The 20,170-nt window shown below is 58.0% G+C and overlaps 1 protein-coding gene across 2 annotated transcripts in view; it reads left to right on the top strand.

Moving 5' to 3' along the window:
• LOC147086422 (threonine--tRNA ligase 1, cytoplasmic-like) overlaps window positions 1-20,170 on the top strand; it is a 73,211-nt gene that overhangs the window by 18,750 nt on the left and 34,291 nt on the right. For both annotated transcript variants that reach the window (XM_085978529.1, XM_085978528.1), the window contains exons 6-8: window positions 7,505-7,622; window positions 7,712-7,776; window positions 18,930-19,008. In XM_085978529.1, coding sequence (XP_085834655.1) covers window positions 7,505-7,622; window positions 7,712-7,776; window positions 18,930-19,008 — 262 coding nt within the window. The remainder of the gene's footprint in view (window positions 1-7,504; window positions 7,623-7,711; window positions 7,777-18,929; window positions 19,009-20,170) is intronic.

Raw genomic sequence — 20,170 nt, forward strand, 5'->3', positions numbered from 1 at the left:
TGGCTGGCCTCCCACATTCCACCCTCCGTAAACTTCAGCTCATCCCAAACTCTGCTGCCCCGTGTCCTAACTCACACCCAGTCCCGTTCACCCATCACCCTCTGTGCTCACTGCCCCATGTCCTAACTCACACCCAGTCCCGATCACCCATCACCCCCAGTGCTCACTGCCCCGTGTCCTAACTCACACCCAGCCCCGTTCACCCATCACCCCCTGTGCTCACTGCCCCGTGTCCTAACTCACACCCAGTCCCGTTCACCCATCACCCCCTGTGCTCACTGTCCCGTGTCCTAACTCACACCCAGTCCCGTTCACCCATCACCCCCTGTGCTCACTGCCCTGTGTCCTAACTCACACCCAGTCCCGTTCACCCATCACCCCCTGTGCTCACTGCCCCGTGTCCTAACTTGCACAAGTCCCGTTCACCCATCACCCGCTGTGCTCACTGCCCCGTGTCCTAACTCACACCCAGTCCCGTTCACCCATCACCCCCTGTGCTCACTGCCCCGTGTCCTAACTCACACCCAGTCCTGTTCACCCATCACCCCCTGTGCTCACTGCCCCGTGTCCTAACTCACACCCAGTCCTGTTCGCCCATCACCCCCTGTGCTCACTGCCCCGTGTCCTAACTCACACCCAGTCCCGTTCACCCATCACCCCCTGTGCTCACTGCCCCGTGTCCTAACTCACACCCAGTCCCGTTCACCCATCACCCCCTGTGCTCACTGCCCCGTGTCCTAACTCACACCCAGTCCTGTTCACCCATCACCCCCTGTGCTCACTGCCCCGTGTCCTAACTCACACCCAGTCCCGTTCACCCATCACCCTCTGTGCTCACTGCCCCGTGTCCTAACTCACACCGAGTCCCGTTCACCCATCATCCCCTGTGCTCACTGCCCCGTGTCCTAACTCACACCGAGTCCCGTTCACCCATCACCCCCTGTGCTCACTGCCCCGTGTCCTAACTCACACCCAGTCCCGTTCACCCATCACCCCCTGTGCTCACTGCCCCGTGTCCTAACTCACACCCAGTCCCGTTCACCCATCACACCCTGTGCTCACTGCCCCGTGTCCTAACTCACACCCAGTCCCATTCACCCATCACCCTCTGTGCTCACTGCCCCGTGTCCTAACTCACACCCAGTCCCGTTCACCCATCACCCCCTGTGCTCACTGCCCCGTGTCCTAACTCACACCCAGTCCCGTTCACCCATCACCCCCTGTGCTCACTGCCCCGTGTCCTAACTCACACCCAGTCCCATTCACCCATCACCCGCTGTGCTCACTGCCCCATGTCCTAACTCACACCCAGTCCTGTTCACCCATCACCCCCTGTGCTCACTGCCCCGTGTCCTAACTCACACCGAGTCCTGTTCACCCATCACCCCCTGTGCTCACTGCCCCGTGTCCTAACTCACACCGAGTCCCGTTCACCCATCACCCCCTGTGCTCACTGCCCCGTGTCCTAACTCACACCCAGTCCCGTTCACCCATCACCCCCTGTGCTCACTGCCCCGTGTCCTAACTCACACCCAGTCCCGTTCACCCATCACCCCCTGTGCTCACTGCCCCGTGTCCTAACTCACACCCAGTCCCGTTCACCCATCACCCCCTGTGCTCACTGCCCCGTGTCCTAACTCACACCCAGTCCCGTTCACCCATCACACCCTGTGCTCACCGCCCCCGTGTCCTAACTCACACCCAGTCCCGTTCACCCATCACCCCCTGTGCTCACTGCCCCGTGTCCTAACTCACACCCAGTCCCATTCACCCATCACCCTCTGTGCTCACTGCCCCGTGTCCTAACTCGCACCCAGTCCCGTTCACCCATCACCCCCTGTGCTCACTGCCCCGTGTCCTAACTCGCACCCAGTCCCGTTCACCCATCACCCCCTGTGCTCACTGCCCCGTGTCCTAACTCACACCGAGTCCCGTTCACCCATCACCCCCTGTGCTCACTGCCCCGTGTCCTAATTCACACCCAGTCCCGTTCACCCATCACCCCCTGTGCTCACTGCCCCGTGTCCTAACTCACACCCAGTCCCGTTCACCCATCACCCCCTGTGCTCACTGCCCCGTGTCCTAACTCACACCCAGTCCCGTTCACCCATCACCCCCTGTGCTCACTGCCCCGTGTCCTAACTCACACCCAGTCCAGTTCACCCATCACCCCCTGTGCTCACTGCCCCGTGTCCTAACTCACACCCAGTCCCGTTCACCCATCACCCCGCTGTGCTCACTGCCCCGTGTCCTAACTCACACCGAGTCCCGTTCACCCATCACCCCCTGTGCTCACTGCCCCGTGTCCTAACTCACACCGAGTCCCGTTCACCCATCACCCCCTGTGCTCACTGCCCCGTGTCCTAACTCGCACCCAGTCCCGTTCACCCATCACCCCCTGTGCTCACTGCCCCGTGTCCTAACTCACACCCAGTCCCGTTCACCCATCACCCCCTGTGCTCACTGCCCCGTGTCCGAACTCCCACCCAGTCCCGTTCACCCATCACCCCCTGTGCTCACTGCCCCGTGTCCTAACTCGCACCGAGTCCCGTTCACCCATCAACCCCTGTGCTCACTGCCCCGTGTCCTAACTCACACCCAGTCCCGTTCACCCATCACCCCGTGTGCTCACTGCCCTGTGTCCTAACTCACACCGAGTCCCGTTCACCCATCAACCCCTGTGCTCACTGCCCCATGTCCTAACTCAGACTCAGTCCCGTTCACCCATCACCCCCTGTGCTCACTGCCCCGTGTCCTAACTCACACCCAGTCCCGTTCACCCATCACCCTCTGTGCTCACTGCCCCGTGTCCTAACTCACACCCAGTCCCGTTCACCCATCACCCCCTGTGCTCACTGCCCCGTGTCCTAACTCACACCGAGTCCCGTTCACCCATCAACCCCTGTGCTCACTGCCCCGTGTCCTAACTCACACCCAGTCCCGTTCACCCATCACCCCCTGTGCTCACTGCCCCGTGTCCTAACTCGCACCCAGTCCCGTTCACCCATCACCCCCTGTGCTCACTGCCCCGTGTCCTAACTCACACCCAGTCCCGTTCACCCATCACCCCCTGTGCTCACTGCCCCATGTCCTAACTCGCACCGACTCCCCATTCACCCATCGCCCCCTGTGCTCACTGCCCCGTGTCCTAACTCACACCCAGTCCCGTTCACCCATCACCCCCTGTGCTCACTGCCCTGTGTCCTAACTCTCACACAGTCCCGTTCACCCATCACCCCCTGTGCTCACTGCCCCGTGTCCTAACTCACACCCAGTCCCGTTCACCCATCACCCCCTGTGCTCACTGCCCCGTGTCCTAACTCGCACCCAGTCCCGTTCACCCATCACCCCTCTGTGCTCACTGCCCCGTGTCCTAACTCACACCCAGTCCCGTTCACCCATCACCCCCTGTGCTCACTGCCCCGTGTCCTAACTCACACCCAGTCCCGTTCACCCATCACCCCCTGTGCTCACTGCCCCGTGTCCTAACTCACACCCAGTCCCGTTCACCCATCACCCCCTGTGCTCACTGCCCCGTGTCCTAACTCACACCCAGTCCCGTTCACCCATCACCCCCTGTGCTCACTGCCCCATGTCCTAACTCACACCCAGTCCCGTTCACCCATCACCCCCTGTGCTCACTGCCCCGTGTCCTAACTCACACCCAGTCCCGTTCACCCATCACCCCCTGTGCTCACTGCCCCGTGTCCTAACTCACACCCAGTCCCGTTCACCCATCAACCCCTGTGCTCACTGCCCCGTGTCCTAACTCACACCCAGTCCCGTTCACCCATCGCCCCCTGTGCTCACTGCCCCGTGTCCTAACTCACACCAAGTCCCGTTCACCCATCACGCCCTGCGCTCACTGCCCCGTGTCCTAACTCACACCCAGTCCCGTTCACCCATCACCCCCTGTGCTCACTGCCCCGTGTCCTAACTCACACCCAGTCCCGTTCACCCATCACCCCCTGTGCTCACTGCCCCGTGTCCTAACTCACACCCAGTCCCGTTCACCCATCAGCCCCTGTGCTCACTGCCCCGTGTCCTAACTCACACCCAGTCCCGTTCACCCATCACCCCCTGTGCTCACTGCCCCGTGTCCTAACTCACACCCAGTCCCGTTCACCCATCACCCCCTGTGCTCACTGCCCCGTGTCCTAACTCTCACCCAGTCCCGTTCACCCATCACCCCCCGTGCTCACTGCCCCGTGTCCTAACTCACACCCAGTCCCGTTCACCCATCACCCCCCGTGCTCACTGCCCCGTGTCCTAACTCACACCCAGTCCCGTTCACCCATCACCCCCTGTGCTCACTGCCCCGTGTCCTAACTCACACCCAGTCCCGTTCACCCATCACCCCCTGTGCTCACTGCCCCGTGTCCTAACTCACACCCAGTCCCGTTCACCCATCACCCCCTGTGCTCACTGCCCCGTGTCCTAACTCGCACCCAGTCCCGTTCACCCATCACCCCCTGTGCTCACTGCCCCGTGTCCTAACTCACACCGAGTCCCGTTCACCCATCACCCCCTGTGCTCACTGCCCCGTGTCCTAACTCACACCCAGTCCCATTCACCCATCACCCCCTGTGCTCACTGCCCGTGTACTAACTCACACCCAGTCCCGTTCACCCATCACCCCCTGTGCTCACTGCCCCGTGTCCTAACTCACACCCAGTCCCGTTCACCCATCACCCTCTGTGCTCACTGCCCCGTGTCCTAACTCACACCCAGTCCCGTTCACCCATCACCCTCTGTGCTCACTGCCCCGTGTCCTAACTCACACCCAGTCCCGTTCACCCATCACCCCCTGTGCTCACTGCCCCGTGTCCTAACTCACACCCAGTCCCGTTCACCCATCACCCCCTGTGCTCACTGCCCTGTGTCCTAACTCACACCCAGTCCCGTTCACCTATCACCCCCTGTGCTCACTGCCCCGTGTCCTAACTCACACCCAGTCCCGTTCACCCATCACCCCCTGTGCTCACTGCCCCGTGTCCTTAGCACACCCAGTCCCGTTCACCCATCACCCCCTGTGCTCACTGCCCCGTGTCCTAACTCACACCCAGTCCCGTTCACCCATCACCCCCTGTGCTCACTGCCCCGTGTCCTTAGCACACCCAGTCCCGTTCACCCATCACCCCCTGTGCTCACTGCCCCGTGTCCTAACTCACACCCAGTCCCCTTCACCCATCACCCCCTGTGCTCACTGCCCCGTGTCCTAACTCACACACAGTCCCGTTCACCCATCACCCCCTGTGCTCACTGCCCCGTGTCCTAACTCACACCCAGTCTCGTTCACCCATCACCCCCTGTGCTCACTGCCCCGTGTCCTAACTCACACCAAGTCCCGTTCTACATTGGCTCCCGGTCCGGCAACGCCTCGATTTCAAAATTCTCATCCTCGTCTTCAAATCCCTCCGTGGCCTCCTCGCCCCCTCCCTATCTCTGTAACCCCCTCCAGCCCCTACACCCCTCCCTATCTCTGTAACCCCCTCCAGCCCCTACACCCCTCCCCATCTCTGTAACCCCCTCCAGCCCCTACAGCCCTCCCTATCTCTGTAACCCCCTCCAGCCCCACACCCCTCACTATCTCTGTAACCCCCTCCAGCCCCTACACCCCTCCCTATCTCTGTAACCTCCTCCAGCCCTACACCCCTCCCTATCTCTGTATCCTCCTCCAGCCCTACACCCCTCCCTATCTCTGTAACCTCCTCCAGCCCCTGCACCCTCCCTATCTCTGTAACCTCCTCCAGCCCCTACACCCCTCCCCATCTCTGTAACCCTCTCCAGCCCCTACACCCCTCCCTATCTCTGTAACCTCCTCCAGCCCTACACCCCTCCCTATCTCTGTAACCCCCTCCAGCCCCTACACCCCTCCCTATCTCTGTAACCTCCTCCAGCCCTACACCCCTCCCTATCTCTGTAACCTCCTCCAGCCCTACACCCCTCCCTATCTCTGTAACCTCCTCCAGCCCCTACACCCCTCCCTATCTCTGTAACCTCCTCCAGCCCCTACACCCCTCCCTATCTCTGTCACCCCCTCCAGCCCCTACACCCCTCCCTATCTCTGTAACCTCCTCCAGCCCTACACCCCTCCGAGATCTCTGCGCTCCTCCAATTCTGGCCTCTCACACATCCCCCGATTTCCATCGCTCCACCATTGGCGGCCGTGCCTTCAGCTGCCTGGGCCCCGAGCTCTGGAATTCCCTCCCTAAACCTCTCCGCCTCTCTCTCCTCCTTTGAGACGCTCCTTAAAACCGACCTCTTTGACCAAGCTTTTGGTCACCTGCCCAAATTTATCCTCATGTGGCTCGCTGTCAAATATTTTGTCTTAAAATACTCCTGTGAAGCACCTTGGGACATTTTGCTATGTTAAAGGCGCTATATAAATACAAGATGTTGTTGAGACAAGGCAGAGTATTATTTAAATGGTGCTAGATTGGGAAATGCTGATGTACAGAGGGACCTGGGTGTCCTTGTACACCAGTCACTGAAAGCAAACATGCAGGTGCAGCAAGCAGTTAGGAAGGCAAATGGTCTGTTGGCCTTCATTGCAAGAGGATTTGAGTACAGGAGCAAGGATGTCTTACTACAGTTATACAGGGCCTTGGTGAGACCACACCTGGAGTACTGGGTGCAGTTTTGGTCTCCTTACCTAAGGAAGGATATACTTGCCATAGAGGGAGTGCAGCGAAGGTTCACCAGACTGATTCCTGGGATGGCAGGGCTGTCGTATGAGGAGAGATTGGGTCGACTAGGCCTGTATTCACTAGAGTTTAGAAGAATGAGAGGGGATCTCATTGAAACGTATAAAATTCTGACAGTGCTAGACAGACTGGATGCAGGGAGGATGTTTCCCCTGGCTGGGGGGTCTAGAACGAGGGGTCACAGTCTCAGGATACGGGGTAGGACATTTAGGACTGAGATGAGGAGAAATGTCTTCACTCAGAGGGTGGTGAACCTGTGGAATTCTCTACCACAGAAGGCTGTGGAGGCCAAGTCACTGAATATATTGAAGAAGGAGATCGATAGATTTCTAGACACAAAAGGCATCAAGGGGCATGGGGAGAGAGCGGGAATATGGTATTGAGATAGAGGATCAGCCATGATCATATTGAATGGCAGAGCAGGCTCGAGGGGCTGAATGGCCGACTCCTGCTCCTATTTTCCTATGTTTCTGTGACATCAGCTACCTGCTCAGTTAGAATGCTTAAAAAAATAACCATGGTGATTTTTAAAGAAAAGCAGTGAACTCAACCCAAACCGAGAATAAATTAGCCAGTCAGTCATTAAGTTTGCTGTCTGTGGGAGCTTGCTGTGCGCAAATTGGCTGCCGCGTTTTCCACTTTACAACAGCGACTACTGTTGGAAAAGGTGAACCGTTGGTTGTAAAGGGCTTTGGGACGTGTGATTTTGGTGCGACGTGCTGATGTGTCGTCGCTGCGCTCGCTCACCCCTCTCTCCTCCTCTCTCCACCCTCCTCCCTGACCCTCTCCGAAAACAGGTCCGTTGCCAATAGCGACTTCCCAGAGCTGGAAGGCCTCTGCAAGTCGATGGTGAAAGAGCGACACCCCTTCGAGAGAGCGGAGGTGCGCAGGGAGGAGCTGTTCGAACTCTTCAAGGTAGAGTCGGGGGGTCCGGTAAATCAAACTTTGTGAATTTCTCAACCGTGGAAGGGACGACCTGACGGAGAAATGTGTTTCTTCCTCAGTGCAACAAGTTTAAGTTGCGATTTATCGAGGACAAGGTGACGACACCAATGGCTACAATTTACAGGTAATCCAAAGTGATGTATCCTCGCTAATTGATTCTGAAAGTGTATTTATTTGGTTGCCTTTGAGTTTTCAAGCCTCCACTCCTCTGGGCCAGCTGTGGCTCAGTGGGCCGCTCTCTCTCTCTCTCTCGCCTCGGAGTCAGAAGGTCGTGGGTTCGAGTCCCACTCCAGAGACTCGAGCACAAAATCCAGGCTGACTCTCCCAGTGCAGTACTGAGGGAGCGCTGCACTGTCGGAGGGGCAGTACTTAGGGAGCGCTGCACTGTCGGAGGGGCAGTACTTAGGGAGCGCTGCACTGTCGGAGGGGCAGTACTGAGGGAGCGCCGCACTGTCGGAGGGACAGTACTGAGGGAGTGCCGCACTGTCGGAGGGGCAGTGCTGAGAGAGCGCGGTACTGAGGGAGCGCCGCACTGTCGGAGGGACAGTACTGAGGGAGTCCCGCACTGTCGGAGGGGCGGTACTGAGGGAGCGCCGCACTGTCGGAGGGGCGGTACTGAGGGAGCGCCGCACTGTCGGAGGGGCGGTACTGAGGGAGCGCCGCACTGTCGGAGGGGCAGTACTGAGGGAGTGCCGCACTGTCGGAGGGGCGGTACTGAGGCAGCGCCGCACTGTCGGAGGGGCGGTACTGAGGGAGCGCCGCACTGTCGGAGGGGCGGTACTGAGGGAGCGCCGCACTGTCGGAGGGGCGGTACTGAGGGAGCGCCGCACTGTCGGAGGGGCGGTACTGAGGGAGCGCGGTACTGAGGGAGCGCCGCACTGTCGGAGGGACAGTACTGAGGGAGTGCCGCACTGTCGGAGGGGCAGTACTTAGGGAGCGCTGCACTGTCGGAGGGGCAGTACTGAGGGAGCGCGGTACTGAGGGAGCGCCGCACTGTCGGAGGGACAGTACTGAGGGAGTGCCGCACTGTCGGAGGGGCAGTGCTGAGAGAGCGCGGTACTGAGGGAGCGCCGCACTGTCGGAGGGACAGTACTGAGGGAGTCCCGCACTGTCGGAGGGGCGGTACTGAGGGAGCGCCGCACTGTCGGAGGGGCGGTACTGAGGGAGCGCCGCACTGTCGGAGGGGCGGTACTGAGGGAGCGCCGCACTGTCGGAGGGGCAGTACTGAGGGAGTGCCGCACTGTCGGAGGGGCGGTACTGAGGCAGCGCCGCACTGTCGGAGGGGCGGTACTGAGGGAGCGCCGCACTGTCGGAGGGGCGGTACTGAGGGAGCGCCGCACTGTCGGAGGGGCAGTACTGAGGGAGCGCCGCACTGTCGGAGGGGCAGTACTGAGGGAGTGCTGCACTGTCGGAGGGGCAGTACTGAGGGAGCGCCGCACTGTCGGAGGGACAGTACTGAGGGAGCGCCGCACTGTCGGAGGGGCAGTACTGAGGGAGCGCCGCACTGTCGGAGGGACAGTACTGAGGGAACGCCGCACTGTGGGAGGGGCGGTCCTGAGGGAGCGCCGCACTGTCGGAGGGGCGGTACTGAGGGAGCGCCGCACTGTCGGAGGGACAGTACTGAGGGAGCGCCGCACTGTCGGAGGGGCGGTACTGAGGGAGCGCCGCACTGTCGGAGGGGCTGTACTGAGGGAGCGCCGCACTGTCGGAGGGGCAGTACTGAGAGAGCGCGGTACTGAGGGAGCGCCGCACTGTCAGAGGGACAGTACTGAGGGAGCGCCGCACTGTTGGAGGGGCGGTACTGAGGGAACGCTGCACTGTCGGAGGGGCAGTACTGAGGGAGCGCCGCACTGTCGGAGGGACGGTACTGAGGGAGCGCCGCACTGTCGGAGGGGCAGTACTGAGGGAGCGCCGCACTGTCGGAGGGGCGGTACTGAGGGAGCGCCACACTGTCGGAGGGGCAGTACTGAGGGAGCGCCGCACTGTCGGAGGGGCGGTACTGAGGGAGCGCCGCACTGTCGGAGGGGCGGTACTGAGGGAGCGCCGCACTGTCGGAGGGGCGGTACTGAGGGAGCGCCGCACTGTCGGAGGGGCGGTACTGAGGGAGCGCCGCACTGTCGGAGGGGCGGTACTGAGGGAGCGCCGCACTGTGGGAGGGACGGTACTGAGGGAGCGCCGCACTGTGGGAGGGGCGGTACTGAGGGAGCGCCGCACTGTCGGAGGGGCGGTACTGAGGGAGCGCCGCACTGTCGGAGGGGCGGTACTGAGGGAGCGCCGCACTGTCGGAGGGGCGGTACTGAGGGAGCGCCGCACTGTCGGAGGGGCGGTACTGAGGGAGCGCCGCACTGTCGGAGGGGCGGTACTGAGGGAGCGCCGCACTGTTGGAGGGGCAGTACTGAGGGACGCCGCACTGTCAGAGGTGCCGTCATTTGGATGAGACGTTAAACCGAGGCCCCGTCTGCTCTCTCAGCTGGACGTAGAAGATCCCGCGGCCACTATTGGAAGAAGAGCAGGGGAGTTCTCCCCGGTGTCCTGCAGCCAATATTTATCCCTCAACCAACATCACTAAAACAGATGATCTGGTCATTATCACATTGCTGTTTGTGGGAGCTTGCTGTGCGCAAATTGGCTGCCGCGTTTCCCACATCACAACAGTGACTACACTTCAAAAAAAGTACTTGATTGGCTGTAAAGCGCTCTGGGACGTCCTGAAGTGGTGAAAGGCGCTGGAGAAATGCGAGTCTTTCGTTCTTCGAGAGGCACAGGTTCTACAGACACTGCTGCCCTCCGGTACCTCACACAAGGGTCCAGTCTTCACCTGCGAGCCTCGATGTTGGGCTACTCAACCACGGGTGGCATCGCAGTCGGTCCTGATCCCCGTCTTCACCTGATGCCCGCACGAAGCACACATTGAGCAGACGGCACTGGAAACTGGCCAGCAGCACTGGCCGATCTTTGCCTTTGTTAACCCACGGATTCGACCACCTTTTCTGTGCCCCGCAGCTATTCGACAGGGGTAGGCTAACTCCGCACAGACGAGGGATTGAACCTGAACCTTCCCTGGTCAGTCTGGCTCAGAGGCTGCGATAGTTGGGAAACACCCTGTGTTTTGTTTTTGCAAGTCTTGCATTTATCCGGCGCCTTTAACGTCCCAGGGCTCTTCACAGGGGCGATTATCAAACAAAATTTGACACCGAGCCACAGGAGGAGATATCAGGACAGGCGACCAAAAGCTTGGTCATAGAGGTCGGTATTAAGGAGCGTCTTAAAGGAGGAGAGAGAGGCGGAGAGGTTTAGGGAGGGAATTCCAGAGCTCGGGGCCCAGGCAGCTGAAGGCACAGCTGCCAATGGTGGAGCGATGGAAATCGGAGGATGCGCAAGAGGCCAGAATTGGAGAAGCGCAGAGATCTCGGAGGGTTGTGGAGCCGGAGGAGGTTACAGAGAGAGGGAGGGGTGTAGGGCCGGAGGAGGTTACAGAGAGAGGGAGGGGTGTCGGGCTGGAGGAGGTTACAGAGATAGGGAGGGGTGTAGGGGCTGGAGGAGGTTACAGAGATAGGGAGGGGTGTAGGGGCTGGAGGAGGTTACAGAGATAGGGAGGGGTGTAGGGGCTGGAGGAGGTTACAGAGATAGGGAGGGGTGTAGGGGCTGGAGGAGGTTACAGAGATGGGGAGGGGTGTAGGGGCTGGAGGAGGTTACAGAGATAGGGAGGGGTGTAGGGCTGGAGGGGGTTACAGAGATAGGGGAGGGGTGTAGGGCTGGAGGAGGTTACAGAGATAGGGAGGGGTGTAGGGCTGGAGGAGGTTACAGAGATGGGGAGGGGTGCAGGGGCTGGAGGGGGTTACAGAGATAGGGAGGGGTGTAGGGCTGGAGGAGGTTACAGAGATAGGGGGGTGTAGGGCTGGAGGGGTTTATGGAGATGGGGAGGGGTGTAGGGGCTGGAGGGGGTTACAGAGATGGGGAGGGGTGTAGGGCTGGAGGGGGTTACAGAGATAGGGAGGGGTGTAGGGGCTGGAGGAGGTTACAGAGATGGGGAGGGTTGTAGGGGCTGGAGGGGGTGACAGAGATGGGGAGGGGTGTAGGGGCTGGAGGGGGATACAGAGATAGGGAGGGGTGTAGGGCTGGAGGGGGTTACAGAGATGGGGAGGGGTGTAGGGGCTGGAGGAGGTTACAGAGATGGGGAGGGTTGTAGGGGCTGGAGGAGGTTACAGAGATGGGGAGGGTTGTAGGGGCTGGAGGAGGTGACAGATAGGGAGGGGTGTAGGGCTGGAGGGGGTTACAGAGATGGGGAGGGGTGTAGGGCTGGAGGAGGTTACAGAGATAGGGAGGGGTGTAGGGGCTGGAGGAGGTTACAGAGATGGGGAGGGGTGTTGGGGCTAGAGGGAGTTACAGAGATAGGGAGGGGTGTAGGCGCTGGAGGAGGTTACAGAGATAGGGAGGGGTGTAGGGGCTGGAGGAGGTTACAGAGATAGGGAGGGGTGTAGGGCTGGAGGAGGTTACAGAGATAGGGAGGGGTGTAGGGCTGGAGGAGGTTACAGAGATAGGGAGGGGTGTAGGGGCTGGAGGGGGTTACAGAGATGGGGAGGGGTGTAGGGGCTGGAGGAGGTTACAGAGATCGGGAGGGGGCGAGGAGGCCATGGAGGGATTTGAAGACGCGGATGAGAATTTTAAAGTCGAGGCATTGTCGGACCGAGAGCCAATGTAGGTCAGCGAGCAACGAGGTGATGGGTGAACGGGACTGGGTGTGAGTTAGGACACGGGGCAGTGAGCACAGGGGGTGATGGGTGAACGGGACTGGGTGCGAGTTAGGACACGGGGCAGTGAGCACAGGGGGTGATGGGTGAATGGGACTGGGTGCGAGTTAGGACACGGGGCAGTGAGCACAGGGGGTGATGGGTGAACGGGACTCGGTGTGAGTTAGGACACGGGCAGTGAGCACGGGGTGATGGGTGAACGGGACTGGGGGTGATGGGTGAACGGGACTGGGTGTGAGTTAGCACACGGGGCAGTGAGCACAGGGTGATGGGTGAACGGGACTGGGTGTGAGTTAGGACACGGGGCAGTGAGCACGGGGTGATGGGTGAACGGGACTGGGTGCGAGTTAGGACACGGGGCAGTGAGCACGGGGTGATGGGTGAACCGGACTGGGTGTGAGTTAGGACACGGGGCAGTGAGCACAGGGGGTGATGGGTGAACGGGACTGGGTGTGAGTTAGGACACGGGGCAGTGAGCACAGGGGGTGATGGGTGAACGGGACTGGGTGCGAGTTAGGACACGGGGCAGTGAGCACAGGGGGTGATGGGTGAACGGGACTCGGTGCGAGTTAGGACACGGGGCAGTGAGCACGGGGTGATGGGTGAACGGGACTGGGTGTGAGTTAGGACACGGGGCAGTGAGCACAGCGGGTGATGGGTGAACGGGACTGGGTGTGAGTTAGGACACGGGGCAGTGAGCACAGGGGGTGATGGGTGAACGGGACTGGGTGTGAGTTAGGACACGGGGCAGTGAGCACGGGGTGATGGGTGAATGGGACTCGGTGCGAGTTAGGACACGGGGGCAGTGAGCACAGGGGGTGATGGGTGAACGAGACTTGGTGTGGGTTAGGACACGGGGCAGTGAGCACGGGGGTGATGGGTGAACGAGACTTGGTGTGAGTTAGGACACGGGGCAGTGAGCACGGGGCGATGGGTGAAGGGGACTGGGTGTGAGTTAGGACACGGGGCAGTGAGCACGGGGTGATGGGTGAATGGGACTGGGTGCGAGTTAGGACACGGGGCAGTGAGCACGGGGTGATGGGTGAACGGGACTGGGTGTGAGTTAGGACGCGGGGCAGTGAGCACGGGGTGACGGGTGAACGGGACTGGGTGTGAGTTAGGACACGGGGCAGTGAGCACAGGGGGTGATGGGTGATCGGGACTGGGTGTGAGTTAGGACACGGGGCAGTGAGCACGGGGGGTGATGGGTGAACGGGACTGGGTGTGAGTTAGGACATGGGGCAGTGAGCACGGGGTGATGGGTGAACGGGACTCGGTGTGAGTTAGGACACGGGGCAGTGAGCACAGGGGGTGATGGGTGAATGGGACTGGGTGTGAGTTCGGACACGGGGCAGTGAGCACAGTGGGTGATGGGTGAACGGGACTGGGTGCGAGTTAGGACACGGGGCAGTGAGCACAGGGGGTGATGGGTGAATGGGACTGGGTGTGAGTTCGGACACGGGGCAGTGAGCACAGGGGGTGATGGGTGAACGGGACTGGGTGTGAGTTAGGACACGGGGACAGCAGAGTTTGGGATGAGCTGAAGTTTAATGAATGTGAAAGATGGAGGGCCGGCCAGGAGTGTGTTGGAACAGTCGGAGTCTGGAGGTAACAGAGGCCCGGATGAGGGCGTCTGCAGCGGATGAGCTGAGGCGGGGCGGAGACGGGCCATGTTACGGTGGTGAAAAGAGGCGGTGTTGGTGATGGAGGGAAGCATAGAATGGTTACAGCACCGATGGAGGCCATTCGGCCTGTCGAGCCTGTGCCGGTTCTCTGCAAGACCACTTCAGCTAGGCCCACCCCCCCCCCCGCCCTTTCCCCGGAGCCCTGCAATTTCATTCCTTCAGGAACCTCTCCGATTCCCTTTTGAAAGTCACGATTGAATCTGCCTCCACCAACCTTTCAGGCAGCGCACTCCAGATCCTCACCACTCGCTGCGTAAGAACAGTTTTTCCTTATGTCGCCTTTGGTTCTTCTGCCAATCACCTTAAATCTGTGTCCTCTGGTTCTCGGCCCTTCCGCCAATGGGAACAGTTTCTCTCTATCTACTCTGTCTAGACCCCTCATGATTTTGAACACCTCGATCAAATCTCCTCTCAACCTTCTCTGCTCCAAGGAGAACAACCCCAGCTTCTCCAGTCTCTCCACGTAACTGAAGTCCCTCATCCCTGGAACCATTCTTGTAAATCTTTTCTGCACCCTCTCTAAGGCCTTCACATCCTTCCTAAAGTGCGGTGCCCAGAATTGGACACAATACTCCAGTTGAGGCTGAACCAGTGTTTTATACAGGTTCATCATAATTTCACACTTTTGTACTCTATACCTCTATTCATGAAGCCCAGGATCCCGTAAGCTATTTTCATCACTGTCTCAACCTGTCCTGCCACCTTCAACGATTTGTGCACATATACCCCCAGGTCTCTCTGTTTGTGCACCCCCTTCAGGATTGTACCATTTAGTTTATATTTCCTCTCCTCATTCTTTCTACCAAAATGTATCACTTCGCACTTTCCTGCGTTAAATTTCATCTGCCACGTGTCCGCCCATTTCACCAGCCAGTCTGTGTCTTCCTGAAGTCTATCACTCTCCTCCTCACTGTTCACTATATTTCCAAGTTTTGTGTCATCTGCAGATTTTGAAATTGTGCCCTGTACACCCACGTCCAAGTCATTAATATATATCAAGAAAAGCAGTGGTCCTAGAACCGACCCCTGGGGAACACCACTGTATACCTTCCACCAGTCCGAAAAACAACCGTTCATAAGAACATTACATAAGAAATAGGAGCAGGAGTAGGCCAATCGGCCCCTCGAGCCTGCTCCGCCATTCAATAAGATCATGGCTGATCTGATCCTAACCGCCAATCTACTATCACAGAACCATCTCCTGAATCTAACAGAATTAGACATACGAAATAGGAGCAGGATCAGGCTACACGGCCCCTGGGCCCGCTCCGCTACCCACAGGGCCATCACCACTACTCTCTGTTTCCTGTCACTTAGCCAATTCCGTATCCAGGCTGCCACTGTCCCTTTTATTCCCGGGCTTCAACTTTGCTGGCGAGCCTATTATGTGGCACTTTGTCGAACACCTTTTGGAAATCCATGTTCACCACGTCAACCGCATTGCCCTCATCAACCCTCTCTGTTAGGATATGGGTTCAGATATGATTAATCTTATTATTAAGAGATAGAACTGAGTGTTTCTCTGGTCTAGTTCCTGGCCAACTCAACATCTCAAGTTTTGGTCTCCTTACCTAAGAAAGGATATACTTGCCATGGAGGGAGTGCAGCGAAGGTTCACCAGACTGATTCCTGGGATGGCAGGACTGTCGTATGAGGAGAGATTGGGTCGACTAGGCCTGTATTCACTAGAGTTTAGAAGAATGAGAGGGGATCTCATTGAAACGTATAAAATTCTGACAGTGCTAGACAGACTGGATGCAGGGAGGATGTTTCCCCTGGCTGGGGGGGGTCTAGAACGAGGGGTCACAGTCTCAGGATACGGGGTAGGACATTTAGGACTGAGATAAGGAGAAATGTCTTCACTCAGAGGGTGGTGAACCTGTGGAATTCTCTACCACAGAAGGCTGTGGAGGCCAAGTCACTGAATATATTTCAGAAGGAGATCGATACAGTTGTACAGGGCCTTGGTGAGACCACACCTTGAGTATTGTGTGCAGTTTTGGTCGCCTTATCTGAGGAAGGATGTTCTTGCCATGGAGGGAGTGCAGCGAAGATTCACCAGGCTGATACCTGGGATGGCAGGAATGACGTATGAGGAGAGATTGGGTCGATTGGGCTTATACTCGCTGGAGTTTAGAAGAATGAGAGGGGATCTCATTGAAACTTATAAAATCCTAACAGGACTAGACAGACTAGATGCAGGAAGGATGTTCCCGATGGCCGGGGAGTCCAGAACCAGGGGTCACAGTCTAAGGATAAGGGGTAAGCCATTTAGGACAGAAATGAGGAGGAATTTCTTCACCCAGAGAGTGGTGAACCTGTGGAATTCTCTACCACAGAAGGCAGTGGAGGCCAATTCATTAAATATATTCAAGAAGGAGTTGGATATATTTCTTTAGGCTAAAGGGATCAAGGGATATGGGGAGAAGGCAGGGACAGGGTACTGAATTTGGATGATCAGCCATGATCTCATTGAATGGCGGAGCAGGCTCGAGGGGCCGAATGGCCGACTCCCGCTCCTATTTATCGATGTTTCTATTTTACAATGGGGGTGCTGCAGTGTCGGGTTGCTGCCACAAGAGGGTCTCAGTGAGCTGTGTGGGGATTAAATCGCCATCTGGTGGTGGAGAGCGGTTACTGCGCCATGTCATGAACCTGCTGCAGAATTTGCCCAGATATTCCCTGTCCTCCCGAGTTTTCTTTTTATTCGTGGTGAGCCGCCTTCTTGAACCGCTGCAGTCCCGTGTGGTGAAGGTGCTCCCACAGTGCTGTTAGGGGGGGGGAGTTCCAGGATTTTGACCCAGCGACGATGGAAGGAACGGCGATATATTTCCAAGTCGGGATGGTGTGTGTAACTCGAAGGGGAACTGCTCAACCCCCTGCTCCACCACCGGCGCACCGTGGCTGCAGTGTGCACCATCTACAAGATGCGCTGCAGCAACTCACCAAGGCTTCTTCGGCAGCACCTCCCAAACCCGCCACCTCTTCCACCTAGAAGGACAAGGGCAGCAGGCGCATGGGAACACCACCACCTCCAAGTTCCCCTCCCAGTCACACACACCATCCTGACTTGGAAATATATCAGGCCGTTCCTTCATCGTCGCTGGGTCAAAATCCTGGAACTCCCTCCCTAACAGCACTGTGGGAGCACCTTCACCACACGGACTGCAGCAGTTCAAGAAGGCGGCTCACCACCACCTCGAGGGCAATTAGGGATGGGCAATAAATGCTGGCATTGCCCACATCCCAGGAACGAATGAAAAGAAACAGAAGTAGAAATTTGCCAGGTTATTTCTTGATTGAGCTCGAAATTCCAGTGTTGTCAAGATATGCACTGTTCTGGTCTCCGTATTTCAAACAGGATATCGAGACACTGGAGAAGGTGCAAAAAAGATTTACAAGATACCAGAACTGAGAGGTTATAACCATCAGGAAAGAATTAACAGGCTGGGGCTCTTCTCTAGAAAAGAGAAGGCTGAGGGGTGACCTGATCGAGGTCTTTAAGATTATGAAAGGGTTCGATAGGGTAGACGTAGAGAAGATGTTTCCACTTGTGGGGGAGACCAGGACTAGGGGCCGTCAATAGAAGATCGTCACTAATAAATCCAATGGGGAATTCAGGAGAAACTTCTTTCCCCAGAGAGTGGTGAGAATGTGGAACTCGCTACCACAGGGAGTGGTTGAGGCGAATAGTATCGATGCATTTAAGGGGAAGCTGGATAAACACATGAAGGAGAAAGGAATAGAGGGATATGGTGATAGGGTGAGATGAAGAGGGGTGGGAGGAGGCTGGTGTTGATGGGGTGAGATGAAGAGGGGTGGGAGGAGGCTGGTGTTGATGGAGTGAGATGAAGAGGGGTGGGAGGAGGCTGGTGTTGATGGAGTGAGATGAAGAGGGGTGGGAGGAGGCTGGTGTTGATGGGGTGAGATGAAGAGGGGTGGGAGGAGGCTGGTGTTGATGGGGGGAGATGAAGAGGGGTGGGAGGAGGCTGGTGTTGATGGGGCGAGATGAAGAGGGGTGGGAGGAGGCTGGTGTTGATGGGGTGAGATGAAGAGGGGTGGGAGGAGGCTGGTGTTGATGGGGTGAGATGAAGAGGGGTGGGAGGAGGCTGGTGTTGATGGGGCGAGATGAAGAGGGGTGGGAGGAGGCTGGTGTTGATGGGGTGAGATGAAGAGGGGTGGGAGGAGGCTGGTGTTGACGGGGTGAGATGAAGAGGGGTGGGAGAAGGCTGGTGTTGACGGGGTGAGATGAAGAGGGGTGGGAGGAGGCTGGTGTTGACGGGGTGAGATGAAGAGGGGTGGGAGGAGGCTGGTGTTGATGGGGTGAGATGAAGAGGGGTGGGAGGGGGCTGGTGTTGATGGGGTGAGATGAAGAGGGGTGGGGAGGAGGCTGGTGTTGATGGGGTGAGATGAAGAGTGGTGGGAGGAGGCTGGTGTTGATGGGGTGAGATGAAGAGGGGTGGGAGGAGGCTGGTGTTGATGGGGTGAGATGAAGAGGGGTGGGAGGGGGCTGGTGTTGATGGGGTGAGATGAAGAGGGGTGGGAGGAGGCTGGTGTTGATGGGGTGAGATGAAGAGGGGTGGGAGGGGGCTGGTGTGGGGAATAAACACCGGCACGGACCAGTTGGGCCGAATGGCCTGTTTCTGTGCTGTAATTACTGTGCAATAAGATGAGTTCTGGGCCGAATGACTCCTTTTTACCACTTGATCCTCGGGTGACTGCATGACACAAAGCTGCAGGGTAGTGTTAATCAGGACCCAGCCCCTCTCTCTGCTCTCCTGTTACTGAGGACCAACTCCTCTTCTCATCGATTACCTCCGGCTTATCTGTTTCGCCCTCAGGTGCGGTTCGTTGGTTGATTTGTGTCGAGGACCTCACATCAGGCACACCGGCCAGATCCAGGCTTTCCGCATTGAGAAGGTGGGCCGAGCTCGGACATACAACCTCTCTTCCCCGCCGCCCACACCCCCAGCTTGGTGAGGCGGTGTAGAGGGAGCTTTACTCTGTATCTAACGTGTGCTGTACCTGCCCTGGGAGTGTTTGATGGGGACAGTGTAGAGGGAGCTTTACTCTGTATCTAACCCGTGCTGTACCTGCCCTGGGAGTGTTTGATGGGACAGTGTAGAGGGAGCTTTACTCTGTATCTAACCCGTGCTGTACCTGCCCTGGGAGTGTTTGATGGGACAGTGTAGAGGGAGCTTTACTCTGTATCTAACGTGTGCTGTACCTGCCCTGGGAGTGTTTGATGGGGACACTGTAGAGGGAGCTTTACTCTGTATCTAACCCCGTGCTGTATCTGCCCTGGGAGTGTTTGATGGGACAGTGTAGAGGGAGCTTTACTCTGTATCTAACCCGTGCTGTACCTGTCCTGGGAGTGTTTGATGGGGACAGTGTAGAGGGAGCTTTACTCTGTATCTAACCCGTGCTGTACCTGCCCTGGGAGTGTTTGATGGGGACACTGTAGAGGGAGCTTTACTCTGTATCTAACCCCGTGCTGTATCTGCCCTGGGAGTGTTTGATGGGACAGTGTAGAGGGAGCTTTACTCTGTATCTAACCCGTGCTGTACCTGCCCTGGGAGTGTTTGATGGGACAGTGTAGAGGGAGCTTTACTCTGTATCTAACCCGTGCTGCACCTGCCCTGGGAGTGTTTGATGGGACAGTGTAGAGGGAGCTTTACTCTGTACCTAACCTGTGCTGTACCTGCCCTGGGAGTGTTTGTTGGGGCAGTGTAGAGGGAGCTTTACCCTGTATCTAACCCGTGCTGTACCTGCCCTGGGAGTGTTTGATGGGACAGTGTAGAGGGAGCTTTACTCTCTCTAACCCGTGCTGTACCTGCCCTGGGAGTGTTTGATGGGACAGTGTAGAGGGAGCTTTACTCTGTACCTAACCCGTGCTGTACCTGCCCTGGGAGTGTTTGATGGGACAGTGTAGAGGGAGCTTTACTCTGTATCTAACCCGTGCTGTACCTGCCCTGGGAGTGTTTGATGGGACAGTGTAGAGGGAGCTTTACTCTGTATCTAACCCATGCTGTACCTGCCCTGGGAGTGTTTGATGGGACAGTGTAGAGGGAGCTTTACTCTG

Source organism: Somniosus microcephalus, unplaced genomic scaffold (assembly GCF_052327205.1).
Source record: "Somniosus microcephalus isolate GS21.2 unplaced genomic scaffold, FLI_Smic_1.0 unresolved_chr7, whole genome shotgun sequence".
NCBI classification, from domain to species: Eukaryota; Metazoa; Chordata; class Chondrichthyes; order Squaliformes; family Somniosidae; genus Somniosus; species Somniosus microcephalus.